This window comes from Excalfactoria chinensis, chromosome 14 (genome assembly GCF_039878825.1).
Source record: "Excalfactoria chinensis isolate bCotChi1 chromosome 14, bCotChi1.hap2, whole genome shotgun sequence".
NCBI classification, from domain to species: Eukaryota; Metazoa; Chordata; class Aves; order Galliformes; family Phasianidae; genus Excalfactoria; species Excalfactoria chinensis.
Window position 1 is genome coordinate 10,852,780 of NC_092838.1, and position 18,033 is coordinate 10,870,812.

Here is an 18,033-nt window from a genome sequence, read left to right on the forward strand (position 1 = left end):
GAGAGTTGATGAAGCTAAATGCAATAATGTCTGCAATGTGATTAGGGATCATTGGATGAAAAGTTCTACAGATAAGCAGAGTGCAAGCACAGACACACGTCCTGCTGAGGCAGAGCACAGTGGGAAGCAGCAGGCAGCCCCACGGGCAGGTCCCAGGTCAGGTCCACTCAAAGCCCCACAGCCTGCCCGGGTCAGATGAGCAATAGGAGCCTCCTCCTTCACAGCTATCCCTGTTTTTCTGAATGCATTTATTCTTGGTGTTGAAAATTCAAGGCTCGGCTGCCTCTTGCTGCCAGCTCCACGTGTTTGCTACATATCCAGCCCTCTGATTCATGTCAACAAATGGTTTCTAATCAACTGGAATAACTCTTTGCTCCGAAACTACTGGACATCAGTGAGGTGTAGGGGACAGAGCTGCTTCCACGGGAGTCTGGAGTGGACTCTGTCTGCCCTCCCATCCCGTACAGAACAAAACAGAGGCTGGTGAGGATGGCAGGAAGAATCCGTTCCTTTCTGTTTCCTCAGGTTAAATCTTCCTTCAGAGAAGGCAGGACAGCAATAACACTCCAACGTGAGGCAGGAGGCTTTGCTGACAGGAGCTGCTATTATCGCTGTCAAACAGCTCCGAGTGATGCTGGTGAGCAAGAGAATCTATTGCCAGGGAGCCGGAAGGTACGAAACCTCCCCTCCTGCACCAACCAACCCCGAGACAGTAGCAGGCTTTTAGTGGAGCTCTGCTGCTCTCTGATGGCGCCTCCGAGCACTCTCAGCACAGAGCCTGGAAGCTACAAGTTGTAAGGCGAAGCGAAAAGGAGGGGTTGGCTATAGAGGTAACGCGGGGTTCAGTGCTTTAACTGGGGCGTTTTGGAAAGGGACGGTAACAAGTGAATGCGGTGGGAAGGAAGGGTTAAGTTTTAAAGCGCACGAAGGCCGCCGGGCTCCAGGCTCTCCCCCGTCCAGCACAGCGCGGCCCAAACGCGCACACGGACCGCAGGCGGCTCCTCCCCATCATGGCGGCCCGGCGCCATCTGCCCGCGCCGGAGGGTGGGATGGGAGGAGGGGACGGGAGCCGCTTCCGCCGGGGCGGGCCGGCTGCCGGTGCGAGGCCTCGGCTGGGCCCGGGGACGAGGAGGGGATCGCGGGCGGTGTGAGGGCACACGGGCTGGATGCTTTAACGCTCCGGAATTAACAAAGCCAACCCGATGAACGAGAGGTTGGAAGGTTTGGGCAGCCGCGTTTCATCCGGTGCGATCTGATCGCTTCCCGCAGCGATGGCAGCCGGCCCCGTCGTGACGTCTAAGCGGCGGGAGGAAGCGATCCGCGGGGTCCGCACCGAGGTGGTTTGCACCGCGTTCTCCAACTCCATCCTCGTGGTGGTCACGCAGTACGGCAAGATGGGCACGCTCGTCTACGTGGACCCCGACACCGTAGGGGACAACGTTGGCAGGCCTTCGCTCAGCACCAAAGTGCTGCTGGGCAAGGATGAGGTAGGAGCAGATGCGCAGCGCCCCGGCACCGAGGCGAAGGGGAAATGCTGTAGGTGGGGCCGTGCGAGTTGCCAGGGAGCTGATGATGAATCACGGTCGTTAAGCGGTGTTTGCACGGCGGTCAAATGGATGTCAGAAGCTGCTGGGAAGGAAGAGGGGCTTCCTCTGAAACAAAAACACCTCCGGCATCTCCGAGTGCTTTGTGGGGCTGCTGCTTTGTGTCACGCAGGGTATGGCTTGCCTTGCTGTGTTTACAAGCTTTGATACAGCTATAAGGGTTGCAAGATCAAACACAGCCTGTGATAAGCTTTCCTGGCTTTCTGTTCCAATGATTTCTCCTTCTGGAGTCTCTTTTTTTCCCCTCCCCCCAGCCTCCATCTCTGCCAGCCCCACAATGGACTTTAGATGCTCTCTCTCTGTGCACCTGCCCTTGATAAAGTTTAATTTGTTTTCCTCCAACAAAACGAGTTTTTATCGACTGTTTCACAGAGCCGGAGAGAAAAGCAGAACCAAATGTGTTTTGCAAAGCACCGGCTGGTCAAGCATTAAAGCAGTAAGTTACAGAGCTACAAGTTTATGAGGCTTTCCATCATGGTTGGGCTGTCAGCTGTTACTTGCTAACCCTTAACTAGAAAAGCTGTAACAACAAGTAGGTTCCCCTTTCTGTCTGCCCCTCGGTGCAGTTCTCATTCCTCAATAACAGCCTGCCTTCCCTGGGTGGGGGAAGCTTTGCTTTGCCTGGTTGACGTGGCTGCTAATTCTGAACAGCAGCACCTTGAGCCGTTCCTGCCTTTTATGTTGGAGACAGGAAGTACCTTTTTTTTTTACACGGTGTTTTTAAATCGTGTGGCCAACTTAATCAATCTCACCTTTGAAGACGTTTTAATTTGCTGGCTTCCTGCTTGGTGCTGTTAACATCCCAGTTTGAGACCATTCCAAGCTACGCTGGCAGCTAAAGTCACGCTAGCTCAGCCTTCTAAGGGATACACAGCTATAGGTGTTGATACAACTTAGACAAGTTGGATGTTCTTGTTAAAGAAGCCACACTAAGAAGATTATTTCCCTTTTCTTCCCCGCTTCAGACTAAGCATTTATTTCTGTTAAAATCATAAGCATCTTTTACACGTGCAAAGGCTGCGTATAACGCCAGGTTGAGGTCTCTAAGAATGACAAAACCAAGACAGCTTACTAACAGAGTTTGTCAGCAGAGCATAGTCTGGTCAGCAACAGGAATGTGGTACCAGGGAATCTGGTGATGGTGGGAATAGAGGCATTCTGATCATTTGACATGAGCTGATATTTGGTGCTGTGGGAAGGATTGCAGAAGGGCTCTCAACAGCAGCTTTCTAAACACTCTGAAGCAGTGCAGAACTGCAGTGCAGCTCCAGGCCAGTTGTTTCTTGGGCTGCCACTTGCAGGTCTAAACTCTTCTATTTTAAGTCAGTTGAGAAAGTGCCTTCTGAATTATCCCATACCACGGCTTGGCTTTGCTGACCAGCCAAGCTGTGTGTCTGTTTCCAATCACGCTGGAAGTGCTCAGCAAACTCATGCTCAGCCTCCAGCATAGTCAGGTTCATGATGTGCTCCATGAACGAGTCATTGTGGGGCTCTTCCTCTGCTAACTCACACGGGAGGACTTTGCAGCTGGGTTTGTACCTCTGTCTACCTTTGCTTTTCAGCCCCTCGTCCACGTTTGTGCCAAAAACCTGGTGGCATTTGTGTCTCAGGAAGCTGGGAACAAACCCGTTCTTCTCGCTATGGCTTTGAAGGACAAGACCATGGAAGGAATACAAGCTCTACGGGAAGTGATCCGAAGTTGCCAAGTGTGGTGAAGTTGTACCATCTAGATTCAAGGAAATGATCTGGAGTCCGTGACTCATCGCCGCTTATTTTGAGAGGACAAGAAATGAAAATGATGGAATGTCTTTGTGCTGGTTTTGGACATGGCTTAGGAATGTGATGAATTTTTCCTCTACTGTGTAGAACGGTTGCGGGTTTTGTTGCTGCGACAGGTTTGCGGTCCAGGTAGTTGGTGATGAGAACAAATTGCTTCAGTATAGGACAGAAATGTTACTTTTGTCACCTGGGGAGGGCTGTACATCTGGGCAACGTCACAGCAATGCATTTGAGTCCCGAGGAGGAATGATGGATGCCAAGCTCTGTAGCTACACTGTACCGCAAAGGGGAACACCCAGTGCAGAGTGAGTAAAAGAAACACTGATGAATCTAATTTTACATGGTTGGTTGGTGGTTGGTTTTGTTTTTGTTTTTGGCTCTGTGAAAAACCCTTCAATTGAAATACAAGCCTCCGTAACAAATAAACAGCAATTGCACGATAGGAAAGATTTGTCTTGCCTGCTTTTCGTTTAATTATTATTATTATTTTAAGGAAATTACTCCTATCTGACTGCTTTTATCCTTCCGCCAGCCCCCTCCTGATGTGTTCTGAATCTGCTCTTCAACTTTCAGTCTCATTTTGAAGAGGTGGATAATCGCAGTGTTCCAGTTTCACGAAACCTGATGGCAGGAAGGAACCCAAGGTAATGAGAAGGAGGCAAAATATCAGTTGTTTCCTTATGACGAGATAGTAGCACTTCAGAGAGACAGCGTGTGCATTGCTCTGGGCCACATGCAACAAGCTGCCATTCTCCTGAAGCGCTGACAGAGCAGGCATGGAGACAGAAGGGCTTTGAGGGTTACACAGTGGGGTGCTGGCCGAGTCCATTGAAAGAAAGTGCTGTTAGGTGAGGTGATATGAGTTAACAGCACGTTTAACAGCCTGACTTGTGCTATTTGCTTGGAAAGCACGTTTGTTTTTTCCTCTTCTTGGAACAGGTAGCACCGAGTAGTAAATCTTTAAGTAAGCTATTGCACGCTTTTGTCACTTATGAACTTAACTGAGCAGACAAAGGGCAGGTCCTGCCTTCATATTCAAGGCAGGGAAGAGCTGTGCTGTGTGTGATACCCATCAGTATCAGCAGAACCAGCACAGAGCCTGTCCGTTCCCCATGCAGATCCTATGCCAGATCATTTTCCTTGCTAAAAGAATCCCCTAAAAGTACAATAGGAGCAAATGCATTCCAAAGGGCTCTTTCCTCTGCAGTACTGGTTACTTCCAGCATTTTAAAGGATAATGAGAAATGAAACTTAGGGCTTTTTTTTTTTAAGAGTACATTCAGAAACTGCAGGCTTGCAGCTGCCCTTGACAGAAATTCCATCTAAAAATAATGTTCCAAACCGTGCTTCCAAGAATCAGCAATTTGCATCTGTCAGAACTCCACATTTTCCCTCTTTTACATTTCTTCTTTTTTTGTTCCCAGCCCAGGAAGGCTGAGAGAGCCCCATGGAATTTGTTAACGTTGATCTTTGCTCATTCCCAATCCAAAACACAGGTTGTTTCCTGACTCCCAGCGCTCCTTTGATACCCTTAGCTCCAGTGACTTTATAAACCATGTATGAGTTGGCGAATTCAATGTAAGCCACATCTTCCACTGTGGTGATGATATGCTGCCTCACTGCTTCTGTGCCCTTAAAACCTCATGTGTTGCTACCTGAAAGCTCAGCCTGGTTCACTACCATGCTTTCCTGGTTCTTTTTGCAACCAGGTCTGCACGCAGCGGTGAGCAAAGAAAGGACGTGGCACTCTCTCCCATTTGATGCTCAGAGCCACAGTGTCTCATCTTGCTGCCTTTCTGCAGGCGATAAGTCAGACCACGAGCAGCTGGTCCTTCAAGTTTGCTCTGTTCTGCAGTAAACCAAGGGAAGGCCTGTCCCAAAAAACAGCCTCCCCAGCCTGGCTGCTTGTACAACCAGATGTCTGCCTTTTAGTCATCGCTATCTTCCAGGAGGGATTCATTCTCAATCGCAACAAGAACTGCTTTTGCCACCCAGGCAGCGCTCACCACAAACGCAGGGCAGCAGCTCCGGAGCCTTCCAGCCCTGTTTGCTTTCCGGGCGTGAATGCCAAACGGGGCAGACTGGAAAGGTACGTTTGGCAGCTTTTCTGCAGCAGGTAAAGCCCTTCCTGCAGCCCAGGCTGCTATGGGGAGGGCGCAGAGGGCCGGGGCTGAGCCCCTGGGGGTGCAGTAAGGGAGCAACAGGGCTGGCAGTGTCCTGCTGGGAAGGTGCCCGGAGGAGGAGTCAGTGCTGGAGGAGGGCGCAGGGGATGCGGAGGCAGGTGCCCGGCAGGACGCAGCCACGGCCCGCAACTGGAGGAGCCCCGCAGGGTGAGTGGGGCCTCGGGATGGGGGCACGATGGCCGGGTGGGGTTTGGCCAGCAGGGCGGAGGTTGGCCCCGTGCACCTGTGGGTGGTGGGGCAGAGCCTGCCGTGCACGCGTTGCTTCCTCCTCCGTATGGGCTTGACGTGCTGCTCTGCCTTGGTTATATGTGCTATAGGTACTTCCTCCTGGTGGTGTGGGGGTGGTATAGAGAGGCTGCTCATAAACAGCCCCGAGCCGGGCTTTATCTGGAAGCCATCAACAGGAAAGGAGTGCCTGGTGCTGGCAGGACACGGCCTGGCCGTTCCCATCCCTGGGTGCAGGTCAGCCATCTCCCCTCACCCACAGCATGGCACGGACAGAGCGATCCTGCAGACAGCCTGTCCAAACCCAGTGCCCTGTCCATGGCTTTCGGCTGTTTTCACTGAGCACCTCCGCTATCCCAGGGATAGAGCAGGCAGGCGGAGCACAGCAGGTGTCTGCCCCACGTCTGAGAGCTGCCTGCTGGGATGTGCCGTCCTGTCGAGCTGAGTTTTGGGGCTAAAATTACTCTCACACCTCCTGGCTGCCTTTGTTTTGGAAGCAAATGGGCCTTTGGCTGCATTGAGTTGCCCGGCTACCTTGCATGGCCGGGATCTGGTTACCTCTGGAGCTGGGAGCCCAGTCTCTGAGTGGCACCGAGGCTTTTGTTTTTAATGACTTGCTGCGACGCGTTAAGAGTTTTACAATGCAGGAGAGCCTGCCAGGAAGGCCGCTGGTGCCGAGCTGCTTGCTGCACAGCCGGGCTGTGAAAGCTAATAGGAGCTGGGACAGCTTGGGCCAAGCATCTGTGGCACGGCGCCGGGCTGAAGGCAGAATAAATGGGTCTGGCGCTGAACACAGCTCTCTGCCGTGTCCCAGGGAGCCAGATCGTGCTCTTCCCTTGCACAAAGCTCGAGCAGTGTGAAAACTGCCTAACCTGACAGAGGGCATCCCCATAGCGAGCTGTGGGGGACGGGTCTTGCCACAGAAGGGTCCCAACGAGGCTTCCTCCCTCCTGCCTGTGCCGCCAGCTCTCCCTGGCCTCCTGTTAATGTTTACAAGGGCTGTCCAAAGAACAGATCCCTCCCCTGGATCCTGCTTCCTGCCGGCCTGGGCAGGGTGACGACAGCTGCACGGAGGAAAACCCTCTGCTCCTGCTGCCCCGAGAGCCCACTGCAGCCGCAGGTACACGCTGGGACCCGGCCAGTCTACAGCACCCAGCACCAGGCAGCTCCACTTACAGGCAGCGGGAGGGCTCAGGGGGAGGTATTTTTAGGGCTGCTGATCTGACACCAGCTGAGTTTCCTCCCTTACAGGTTGGGGTTTGTGGAGAGGGAGCTGCCAGGCGAGCTGGGCTTTGGGCTGTTTGCTGTATTGAAGTGGATCCGGACTGTTCTCTACCACACTTATCTCCGGCAGATATTTTCTGGCCTCTCACTTGTCTGTGCTTACAGGTTTTCCTCTGGGCGATAGTTACCCGGCAGCTAAAATCTTTGTTTATTAACCATGTGCTGTGTCTATATTGTTAGAGCTCTGCTTGCTGCTTTGTTGTTTGTTTTTTTTTAACCGCTGTTATGTGGAAAAAGCAGGTTTCCATAGATAGCTCAAAGAGAGGCCAAACATGGCAGCCTGTGCATCTGTTGGCCTTGAGATATGAAGCTGCCCTATAAATAAGAGCGTATTATTAGTTTGGTCCTTGCTGGCTGAGCTGCAGAGTGCTCTGTGCTGGGAATGCTGGGGTGAGAGGCATTGAGGAGGGCAGAGCTGCCCATGAGGATCCTGCAGAGATGCAGGAGTGCACCAGCATCCCTAAACCGTGTGCTGCTACCTGGGCTGGCACAGCAGGACCATGAGATGGCCGAGGTGAATGATGGTTGATGCCAAACCTCCCTCTTCTGATGAACCCTGGAGCTGGTCGCTAGCAGGTCACTCAGAAGGAAACTTCTGGTCACTCAGAAGGAAAGAAGCCAAATTTGGGGGTGGACCACAAGGATCTCGGTGTTCTCTGGGCTCCCAGGATAACGACGTGCACACACTGTCCTCAGGGATGTCAGTATCTGGTTTTAATCACGGAAGGAGGTGATTTTAATGCTTAAGTCACTGGTAGCCACTGGGAGAGGTCTTGAGCTGGAGGTGTGAATACCTGAGAGCAAGAGTGTGGGCAGGTGGTTTGATTTCCCAAGGGATGGTGACCCCTGAGAAAGCCAGAGGGATTGTGGCTGGGAGGAAGAAAAGTGAGCTTGGGGGGATATGGGGACTAGAGACACCTCCTTGCAGTCACGAGGATCTGCTCTTGAAGAACACTTGCATTTTTGTGCTGAGAGAAGCAGCCCTGACCATGGAGAATAGGCTGGCTTGGGTGAAGGCCACGCTGGAAAAGGCACGGGGAGGAGAAAAGCTCAGTGGAGATTTGTGGGCTGGGAAACTTGCTGGGACCTTCCCCCTCACCAGTTCACCTCCATCCCACGCCACTCCTCGTGCCTCTCCCTCCCACAGATGAGTAATGCCACCCATGCTTGGCCCTCTCCCGCACCACCCGGCTCCCCAGGGCCAGGCAAAGCTGCCAGGCTGGCCTCCGCCACCCCATCCACAGCCCTCACCCTGCTCACAGCTGCCCACAACGACTCCCAGGATGGCCGGCAGCTCTTCCTGACCACAACAACAGCACGGGTCATCTCCGGCATCTTCGTGTGGTCGGCGCTCATCGTCACCTTCCATCAGGTATGGGCAGGATGGAGTCACGGCTCGAGGTTAGTGCTGGGGCAAAGCCATTGTTTCCCACCATCTCATTGCAAATCCTTACCCTCAGGTGGGTGTTTCCTCCTGCAGCTGGTGGTGGGGAAATCAGGAGGGTGGACTTTACCCTGCGGCTGCTGGAGCTGGGAGAGGCACAAGGCAGCACCTAGTTGGGAGCATATCCAGCACTGCACAGCTGTGCCTGTGGGTGTGCAGCCTTGCAGCACCCCATCAGTAGGCACACTCTGAGATGCTGCACAGACCCACGCTGCTGGGGCTGCCCCACAGTGAGCCACTGCCTCAGAGCACCAAATTAAGTCCAGTCTCATCGGTCCTGGCCACGGCTCTGCATAACTGGCACGCTCTCCCTTACAGATCTACATGCACCTGAGGAACTACACCATCCCCAAGGAGCAGCGCTACATCATCCGCATCCTTTTCATTGTGCCCATCTATGCCTTCGACTCGTGGCTCAGCCTCCTGCTCCTCGGCAGCCACCAGTACTACGTCTACTTCGACTCAGTGCGTGACTGCTATGAGGGTGAGCACAGGGCAGCTACGTCAGCAGGGATGCTAACAGTAGAGCAGGGCTCTCCTCCTCTGCCCCGTGTCCCTGCAGCATCCCGGCTTGCACACTGTGCCAGATCTCCACTGTTTCTGCTTTCAGCTCTCCCTGACACCATTTGGAGCTTTCCCCCTTCCTGCTCCATCAGCAGCAGGGAGAGGAGGCCTATGGGGCACCTGCAGTCTCTAACAGCCCAGCATCTGGCCACATTCCCAGGGGAAAAAAAATCTGCCCGTCTTTGAGGTAGAAAAACTGTTTTTCCAAAGCAAAAGGCAGACTTACCTATGAAACCAGGCAGGTGGGATGTTTTGAGGTGCTAAGAGAGCTTGTGAATTGAGTTTAATGTCCTTCCGTGAAGGTCTTTGGCCATCACCCTCCTCCTGCACATGCTCAGATGTGCATCCTTGGGTGCTGCTGGTACATCCTTTGCTCACCACGTTCTCTGCATGCAGGGGTTGTGTGTGCACAGTGTGGAGCTGCTGTGTCTGCAGCAAAACACATTTACTCTGTAGATGTGGCTCTGTGTCTGGCTCAGGTGGATTCAACCTGCTGGTGGCCTTCTACGCACCCACACCATTGTCCCAAACCCTGACACACTGGGTAGATGAGGAGACATCTGAGCAGGAAGGGAGGTGAAATGTAAGCCCCCCTATCTCCACCACCAGCCCTGCTGACCGTGTCTGCCCTTTCCTTGCCAGCTTTTGTGATTTACAGCTTCCTGAGCCTGTGCTTCGAGTACCTCGGTGGGGAGAGCACCATCATGACAGAGATCCGGGGGAAACCCATTGCGTAAGTTGTGGCACACCACCAACTCCTCAGCCCTCTGCCTGTTTTCCCCATCCTGTTGCCCAACAGCATTTCCTTGGCTTCTGCTTCCAGGTCCAGCTGTTTGTACGGGACCTGCTGCCTTCAGGGCATGTCCTACTCCATCGGGTTCCTGCGCTTCTGCAAGCAGGTGGGTACCTGGTGGGGAGCACTGCAGCTCCTCTCTGCAGCAAGGGATGGGGAGCTCTCGGGGCTGTGTTGCTGTGGGTCCCTTACCCAAAGGCAAATCTCACCCAGATGCTCGTTATTTTTCTGTCTGTCGGCACCTGGCCAGCAGCAGGGCGCTGCGCTTGCTGTCCTTGCTCTGACTCACTGCTGAGTCAGGGTCCCCTCCCACTGCAGCGCTGAGATTTCTATCTCTGCCCAGTCTCAGGTTGGCTGGCCGGCTCCCTGACTGCCCAGTGCTGCGCTGCAGGCTGGAGGCACCGCTCTGTCCCTGAGCCACCCCCTCCTTGGAGTGGCTGTGCTGATTTCTGGGAGCACTCAGGGTGCACAGCCTTGCTCCCTCCTGTCTGCTGGTTCAGATCACTCCTGCAATGGAGAAGCGCTCCCTCATCCATCCCAGCAGCAGAGAGTTGGCTGTGATGGGGCCAGGTGGGGGGGGGGGGAGCAGAGCATGAAGGAGGTCACTCCTGCCCTGTGCATGCTGTTTCTCCCCTGAGCAGGCCACGCTTCAGTTCTGCATTGTGAAACCCCTCATGGCGATTGTCACCATCATCCTGCAGGCGTTTGGGAAGTACCACGACGGGGACTTCAAGTGAGGATGCTGGGTGGGGCTGGGAGGAAGGCATCTCCTGGGGGAAGGGGACGGGATGGTCTCTGCTCCATCAGAGGCGATGGGGGGACTTGCTGGCCCTCCCCAGGTAGTGAGACCACACAGAGCCCAAAGAACCCAAGAACAGCCACACTGTCCCCAGGCAAGATTTGGACTAAACACCCAAGTGCCAAAATACAAACATGACAGCAGCCCCTGCTCCCCACCTTCCTCAGCTGGGCTGGGCTGGGCTGCCCCCCACACAGCCACACACATCCCCCCTGCTCCCCCTGCTCCCCTCCTTCCTTCTTTGCCCCCAGCTGTGCTCACTCAGCACCTTGCTCTCCCCCTGCAGTGTCCGAAGCGGCTATCTCTACATCACCATCATCTACAACTTCTCTGTCAGCCTGGCTCTTTATGCCCTCTTCCTCTTCTACTTCGCCACCATGGACCTGCTGCGCCCGTTCGAGCCGGTCCTTAAGTTCCTCACCATCAAGGCTGTCATCTTCCTCTCCTTCTGGCAAGGTGAGTCCCAGCCTTCTTGCAGCACCATGCAGCACTGGGGGGCTTGTCTGGAGCTGATCCCTCTCCCTTCCCCTGCACAGGGACACTGCTGGCAATCCTGGAGAAATTTGGGGTGATCCCTGAAGTTCAGATCATCGACGGGAAGGAGGTGGGAGCTGGGACAGTGGCTGCTGGCTACCAGAACTTCATCATCTGCATTGAGATGCTCTTTGCTTCCATTGCCCTGCGCTACGCTTTTAGCTGCCAAGTGTATAGAGAGAAGAAAGAAAACTCAACAGGTAACTTCCTCTCTTCTGCCTTCTTTCATCAGTGGATAGGGAAAGGACAACCTCTTATAGCACTACCAATGGGATGGTAACAAACAGTAAAGGAGCCTCCACCTGTGCTCCTTGAGTTCCTTCTCCCTCAACTGCTTGTGACAGGAAAAGATACCTTGGTGTGGATAGGCAGAATTAGGGGATTTTGGTATTACAGCACACAATGCTGGAGAGGATCTATACCCTTTGAAACATAGAGCTGGAATTGCCCTCCTCCTCCTTGGTGCTCACCACTGTAAGCTCCCTTGTCCCACAGTGAGACGTGGTCCATGGTGAGACCATGCTCCTGAATTTCTAGGGAAATACATCACTGCAGTCTTGAAGCACTCGGGCTGTTGGCTGTCTGATGCCCCATCACCTCCTGCTCTGTTTTTCAGCAAACCTTGCCCCGATGCAGAGCATCTCGAGCGGGCTGAAGGAGACGATAAGCCCTCAGGACATCGTGCAGGACGCCATCCACAACTTCTCACCCACCTACCAGCAATACACCCAGCAGGCCATGCAGGAGGCAGAGTGCAAGGCACCGGGTGAAAATGGGCACGTGGCCTGCAGGGCAGAGGGAGCAGGAGGCAGGAAGAGCAAGAACATCGAGAAGAGAGTGCTGATCCTGTCGGATGAGGAGCTGTAGGAGATATCAGAGGGGACAGAGACGTTGGAGAGGCTTAAATGCAAGGAAGGGAGGCTCTCTCAAGGCTGTGACGACCTGGCCATGTTGGCATGCTGGAAGGAGGAGAGCCAGGAACTCTACTCATAATGCCAGTTCCTAAAAGGGAAGATGCAATAACCAGGGAATAGTGCCAGCTTTTGACTCGTCTCCAAGGTGTTACAGACTGGGCTCTTTGCTTCACTGCCAGTCTGGGTGCCAGTCCTGTGCCCATACCCCTGCTGGGTTCCCAGTGAGCCAGGACCCCCGCAGTGCCGTTGGACAGTCTGGCCTCCTCACCCTCCTCTTACCTGCAAACAGCACCGAGGCGTGACAGAAATGCTTTTCTCAGCACAGTTCTGCTCTAGTTTCTCCTGATTTGGGTAAAAAAACGATCTCCAGGGCCCCGTGGAGAAAAGCAGTGCAGGAAGGTGACTTCACTTCACCTCAAAACCTGGTAACATTTGAAAGACATCATGCCTTATTTTTATGTTTTCCTCTCTCCTTTCCCTCAAAAAGCCCACAGGGTTGTGCGGGAGCCCTTTGCCAGGAGGAAGAGCAGCTCATCCTCCTCAGCCTCCAGATGGGGATGCAGCTGCCAGACCACATCTCCTGGGATCAGCAGTGGGACCTCTCCTGGACCTCACTGCACGGTCCTGCAGCTGCATTCCTGAAAGCTTCAGTGGCAGAGGAGCTTGTTTTTGTCTGAACCCACTTATCTGCAAAGCAGATCAGGAGTTAAAAGGGATTCCAGCTTTCTTATCAGAGCCATTATTAGGGAACCAGACTGTGACTGGTGGTGGTAGGAATGCACCGACCGGGAACTGTCTGTTCCTCCTAACTCCTCTCCATCCCCTGTCCCTACCCTGCATGCAAGAAGCAAGTGCTGCAGGAGCAGAATCAGTGGATGCTGGAGGCCCTGGGGAGCTCAGCAGCACGAGGGCTGTGAGCCATTACCTGGAGCACCACAGCATCCCACAAATCCATCACCCTGCCTGGGCTCTGAGAAGGCACGTGGGGCTGAGCCCAACAGATTTTCTCTGTCCTTCTGTTAAACTTCCTCTCCACTTCTATTTTCTCCTGTTTCTGCTGTAAATCAGGTGATCCCATTGGGAACTTTGGGCACCAGCCACCTGTTGGTTGGGGTGGGAGCTGGGCAGTGGAAGGACAGGGGCAAGTCTGGAGCCTTTGATTTGCAGTCACACGGCAAACAAACCCATGGGTGAGGCTTATAGCTGTTTTACAGCTCCTAGTGTTGTTTTATTCCCTGCTCTTGAGCTGCAAAGTGTAAATTGCAAGAGGAAATTATTTATGATTTTTTTTTCTAATAAACAGCAATTTCTACCATGGGCTGAACAAGCGTTTTCTCTGAGCTCAGCAAGCAGAGCCCACACTCTGCCCGCTCCTGCTCTAATGCTGATGCTCTTAAGCTGCACGTCCTCCCTGCCCCTTGGTGCTGGCCCAGCAGAAATACCTGCACACACAGCATCCTCCACACTCCGATGTTCCCACAGGGCTTGCGCTCATCCCTCTCCCTCCACAAGCACCGTGTCCCCACCGTGCGCTGCACCTCCTCCAAAGCTGTGGATGCAGCAGTTCCGAGCTGCTGGGTCCTCTGCAGCCGAGCCAAGCCCATCAGCAACAACACAAATCTATTTATGATTATCAGAAGTATCTTATCATGCTGGAAATGTGGAGTTAACGCAGGCAGGCTATGACTGAGCCAGTCTTGCAAGCCCTCTGCTCTGGAGTTCTGCTGCCTGGACCTGCCCAGCCCGTGAGGCTGCCGTGTTTCATGTCACCTGGCCTGTAAACAAGAGCCGAGCGATTGGCACATCCAGGGAGCTGCCACCAACAAGGCTGTGACTTGGGCGCAGGGCTGGCAGGGAAGCAGGGCCACATCTCAGCAAACATCTCCATCTTCTGAGCCCCTCTGTGCCACAGCTGAGGGGACAGAGGCTGCTTCACCCCCTGGGTGAGGACAGACTGTGAGCTGATGATGGGGCACCTGGCAGTGTGCTCACGGGATGCAGACTGGCATAAGAACACAGCAAGAAGCGCGGCTGTACTTCATTGCACAAATGATCAACTCCAGCACATAATGGGCTGCATTCATTTCTCTTGCCAGCAGGTGCAATTCCCACTGCAGACGGTAACAATTGCCTATTTATGTCAAGTCCTGATTACTGTATTATATGTTAAACAGGTCTTTCTCACAAGCAAAAACATGGAAGAAAAAAAAAAAGCACCAAACCAGCCGTGACGCTCCCAAGCCTGCAGTGAGATGCCAGCCCCAAGGAACGCACTGCCTTGGCCTGGGCCTCCTCAGACTGCAAGGCTCGGAGCTCAGAACACCTTGATGGGGGTTGAAATACTAAAGGTGTCCTTGGCTGAATGTGTCCTCCAACATGGTGCTGCTCTGCGATGGGCACATCCCACCTCCCTCCGCCATCACCAGCTATCCCCTCCATGGGCAGGAGCTGAAGCAGTGGATGGTGACCTTGACAAGCTTGCTCTTCACAGCACCTGCAGTCCCCCAGCTTGCCCTGCATCTCCGCTCTGTGCCCAGGAGCTGGGTGAGGAGGCAGCCAGCCCTACCGTGGCACCCAGTGACCACCGCACACCACCAGTCCCACTGCCCATCCATACACTGCCCTACTTCTGCATTGCCCACATCCATGCCACATGTTGCCTTGGCCCGGCACAACACCTTTCCTCCTTTAGCTGCCCCTAAAGACAAGGACTGCCCACAAAGCCCACGTGGCTCCCAGCTCTCCCATCGCTTTAAAGCCTGGATGAACCGATAGAGAAAAAGAGAACGATGAAATATCGATCGAAGGAGTTAAAGCTGTTTATTCACCAGCAGTTGCACAGGAAGCACTGAAGGATATTTCACAACCCCACGGCGAGGGGAGCGGCTCCCTGCAGCACCGTGACCTGTTTCACAGCACAAGGTCTCTAAGCCAAGTCCCACGGGGCGCTCCCAGCACCGCCACCACCACGGCAGCTCCCACGTGCTCTGGGCAGAGAGCACAAACACACACCAGGAAACTGGATAAGCCTGAGCCCTGTGGGATCAGCAGCTCGGACCAGAGCACGGCCCAAACACATGGGAGCAGCAGCACAGCGGGGCTGGGAGGTGGGTGAGCACAGCCACCCGCTGGAGCATCCACACCCAGCCTGCATCCCAACAGCACCGCAGCCAGGTGATGAGCAAGGAAAACGCCCCTGAAAAATCAATGTGAGCTCCAAAACGCTGACCATACACCAGGGCAAGTCTGAAACCAGAAAAATGCTTTATTGGAAAGGTACAAAAAAACCAGTCACTGCAGCTAAATTTACAGCAATAAATTACGTTGTGGCTGTCAAGAGAAAGTAATGGACACGTACACAGGGCTACTCGCCTTACAAACAGGAATCCACATCGCTTGGTATATCAATAATTTATTTTATAATAAAAAAAGCAGCACAAAAATAAATATTGAAATGAAATTACTGAGTAACCACAGAGGATAGAATGAGCTGGTGATAAAAAACCCAAACAACTTAAAACAGAAGACTTCTATCATTAAAAAAAAATGAAAGCAAGTATCCACCATCTACGGAAACACCCCAGCAGACTGAAATACAGACGAAGGAAAACAAATCCACGTTACAAAAGTTTTTGTTTGCTTTGTTTTGTTGTTGTATGTTTTGTTTTGTTGCTTTTTTTTTTTCCTTTTTTTTTTTTTGTTTTTGTTTGTTTCTTTGTTTTTAAATAAAAACAATCATGACGACAAAGTTTAAATGATTTGAGAGAGGAAGGAATTAAAACAAAAAAATCAATGCCACTTTCTCCTCCTCCCCGGGTCCGAGCCGTGCCGCAGCCCAGCCCTGCCGCTGCTGTGCTGTCAGCCGGGGCACAGCGGTCTCCTCCGTCAGATGGCAGAGCTGGGCGAGAGCTGAGATGCTGACTTGCTGTAAGGGGGGGTCTGGAGGTGCCCTGGAGGGAAAGGTTTCCCCACTGCCACTGGAGAGCTCAGCAAAGACACCCAAGAGACCAAGGATGTCCCTCCCGGTACTGCTGCAAGGTAGCTGGGCGGGAGCTTCTGGCTGTTTCCAGCATCCCAAGGTACCCACATCACGCTGCAGAGGGGGCAGAAAGGCCCGGGGGAGAGGATCCCAGTGCTGAGCCTCAGTGCCACTGCTCCTTGGGGAACAAAGAGGGGCAGAGAAGGGAGCCCAGCATCCGAAATGCGGCAGCGGATTGATGTGGCAGGGAGCACCTGGTGACCCCGCGGCAGCAGCCGGCTCCCCGCGCCACGCTCAACCTGGGTGTCAGGCTTGCAAGGGCAGGACGGAGAGAAACAAAACAGAATAACAACGAAAAAATAATAACAAACAGAAACAAACCAAACCCCAGAGGAATGCAATGCGACAACCCCAAGCTGGAGGGCCCTCCGGGGCGGAGGGTGGAAGAGTTGGGTCTCCATGATGGTCAACAGCTTTCGGGTCATTCCTCCCTCCACGTTACCTTGCAATTCTGATCCCCCTGTGGAAGTTTAGCCAGGACATTTCATTCCCCTCCAGGTCACCACCCAGGGAGGGAGCCCTGGACCGGCGATTTCTTTTTTAATAAAGATTTACAGTATCAAACTTGGAAAAAAAATTATCTTTTTTTTTTTCTTTTTTTACGAAAAATCTGTACGATAAAATGTATATAATTATATATTTATATATATATTTCTCTCTCTTTAAATATTTCCACGTGGTCCTTATGGATATCCAATATGGATTACCTACCATGGCTATGGTATCAACAGCTATAACAACACCCAGGCCTCTTGTTCTTTATCGAGTGACCAGAGATGGAAGTGCCTACCAGCACTAAACTAGCGATCACTTGGACAAGCCTTTGGCACCCTTCCATGAACTGGAAAAGCAAGAAAAAAATAATAATAGAAATACTTGGCCACAAGGGAAGTGCCACATCAAGATACGTTTCTCAACAGCAACAAGACCCTACGGAACAAAGTTCAACCTCCATCCCCCTCCGTGCCATTGGTCTGATTTCCCCCGCAGGGGCCAAGGGCAGCCTGAGGGTGTTCCTATCCAGCCAGGAATGTCATGGAGCTCTGGAGCTGTTCTAAAGACTGGAAGCATTTGGGCATTTACATCAACTGGCCTTTTATCTTTTATCTCGTTAAAGTTTTCACTTAAAGCCCCAGCAGTGCCAGGAGTCTCCATTTTGCCTGTTTCCGGAGGCACCTGTAAGGTCTGGGATAGTTTCCAATGTTTGCGAGCTGGAGAACATGAGAGGACCAGGAAATGACAGTAACATTTTTCTCTTCCTCAGCTTCTGCTGTGGGAGTCAATAACTGGTACTGATACACAGGACATCAATCTGCCTGTTAGGAGATAGGGAGGGAGTGGAGGAGAAATGAGGTAACGCTAAGTGTCATCCAAACTCTACGTGTTGGAAAATCACTTGAAGGAAACTCCCTGCTCCCCTCCGGCACATGCAGCTCCGGTAGGGGTAAGTAGGGGTAAGAAGCCTTCAGGAGGAGGCTCACCTGCCCCTTCCCAGCTCCGTAAGGTCATGAGCACAGGTGTCGAGGACTGAACAAGAACCGAGACTGAGGCTCCTCTTTTCATTAACCTATTTCACAAAGAACCCTCTTGGGGAATCCAGAGACTCCAATGACAAGGTGGAAAAAAAAAAGAATTAAAAAGAAAAAGCAAGCTAACTTCTTCCAAAGGCAAAGAAAGCTTCACTGGAAGTCTGCAAACTCACTGCCTGTCAAGACAAGACGAAGCCTCAGACAACAGATCACACAGGGCGGTGGATGCCTGCACACTGTCCCCTTTGCAACAACAGTGGCACTCGATTAGTGCTCTTTCAGTCCAAAACACCGCTGAGCTCCCCGCCATCTCTGGCTTCTATTCCAGAGCCCAGGTCCTCT

At 52.9% G+C, this 18,033-nt stretch overlaps 2 protein-coding genes across 5 annotated transcripts; both read left to right on the forward strand.

Annotated features, from left to right (window-relative positions):
• Window positions 1–476: 476 nt before the first annotated feature.
• PSMG3 (proteasome assembly chaperone 3) lies at window positions 477–3,827 on the forward strand. Of its 2 annotated transcripts, XM_072349221.1 has the most exons (3): window positions 477–830; window positions 1,270–1,487; window positions 3,167–3,827. In XM_072349221.1, the coding sequence occupies exons 2-3, from the start codon at window positions 1,272–1,274 to the stop codon at window positions 3,317–3,319; spliced, it is 369 nt and encodes a 122-aa protein (XP_072205322.1). In that variant the 5' UTR covers window positions 477–830; window positions 1,270–1,271; the 3' UTR covers window positions 3,320–3,827. The 2 variants fall into 2 exon arrangements, with proteins under 2 accessions (XP_072205322.1, XP_072205321.1); XM_072349220.1 differs by lacking the exon at window positions 477–830 and having other exon boundaries at window positions 1,091–1,487.
• A 1,548-nt stretch (window positions 3,828–5,375) lies between these two features.
• On the forward strand, window positions 5,376–13,437 carry TMEM184A (transmembrane protein 184A). Of its 3 annotated transcripts, none has more exons than XM_072349607.1 (9): window positions 5,376–5,472; window positions 8,223–8,447; window positions 8,838–9,003; window positions 9,726–9,816; window positions 9,907–9,982; window positions 10,518–10,609; window positions 10,962–11,131; window positions 11,212–11,409; window positions 11,826–13,437. In XM_072349607.1, exons 2-9 carry the CDS (start codon window positions 8,223–8,225, stop codon window positions 12,074–12,076), a joined length of 1,269 nt encoding a protein of 422 aa, XP_072205708.1. In that variant the 5' UTR covers window positions 5,376–5,472; the 3' UTR covers window positions 12,077–13,437. The 3 variants fall into 3 exon arrangements, with proteins under 3 accessions (XP_072205708.1, XP_072205706.1, XP_072205707.1); XM_072349605.1 differs by lacking the exon at window positions 5,376–5,472 and adding an exon at window positions 5,618–5,713; XM_072349606.1 differs by lacking the exon at window positions 5,376–5,472 and adding an exon at window positions 6,788–6,911.
• The last annotated feature ends 4,596 nt before the right edge of the window (window positions 13,438–18,033 follow it).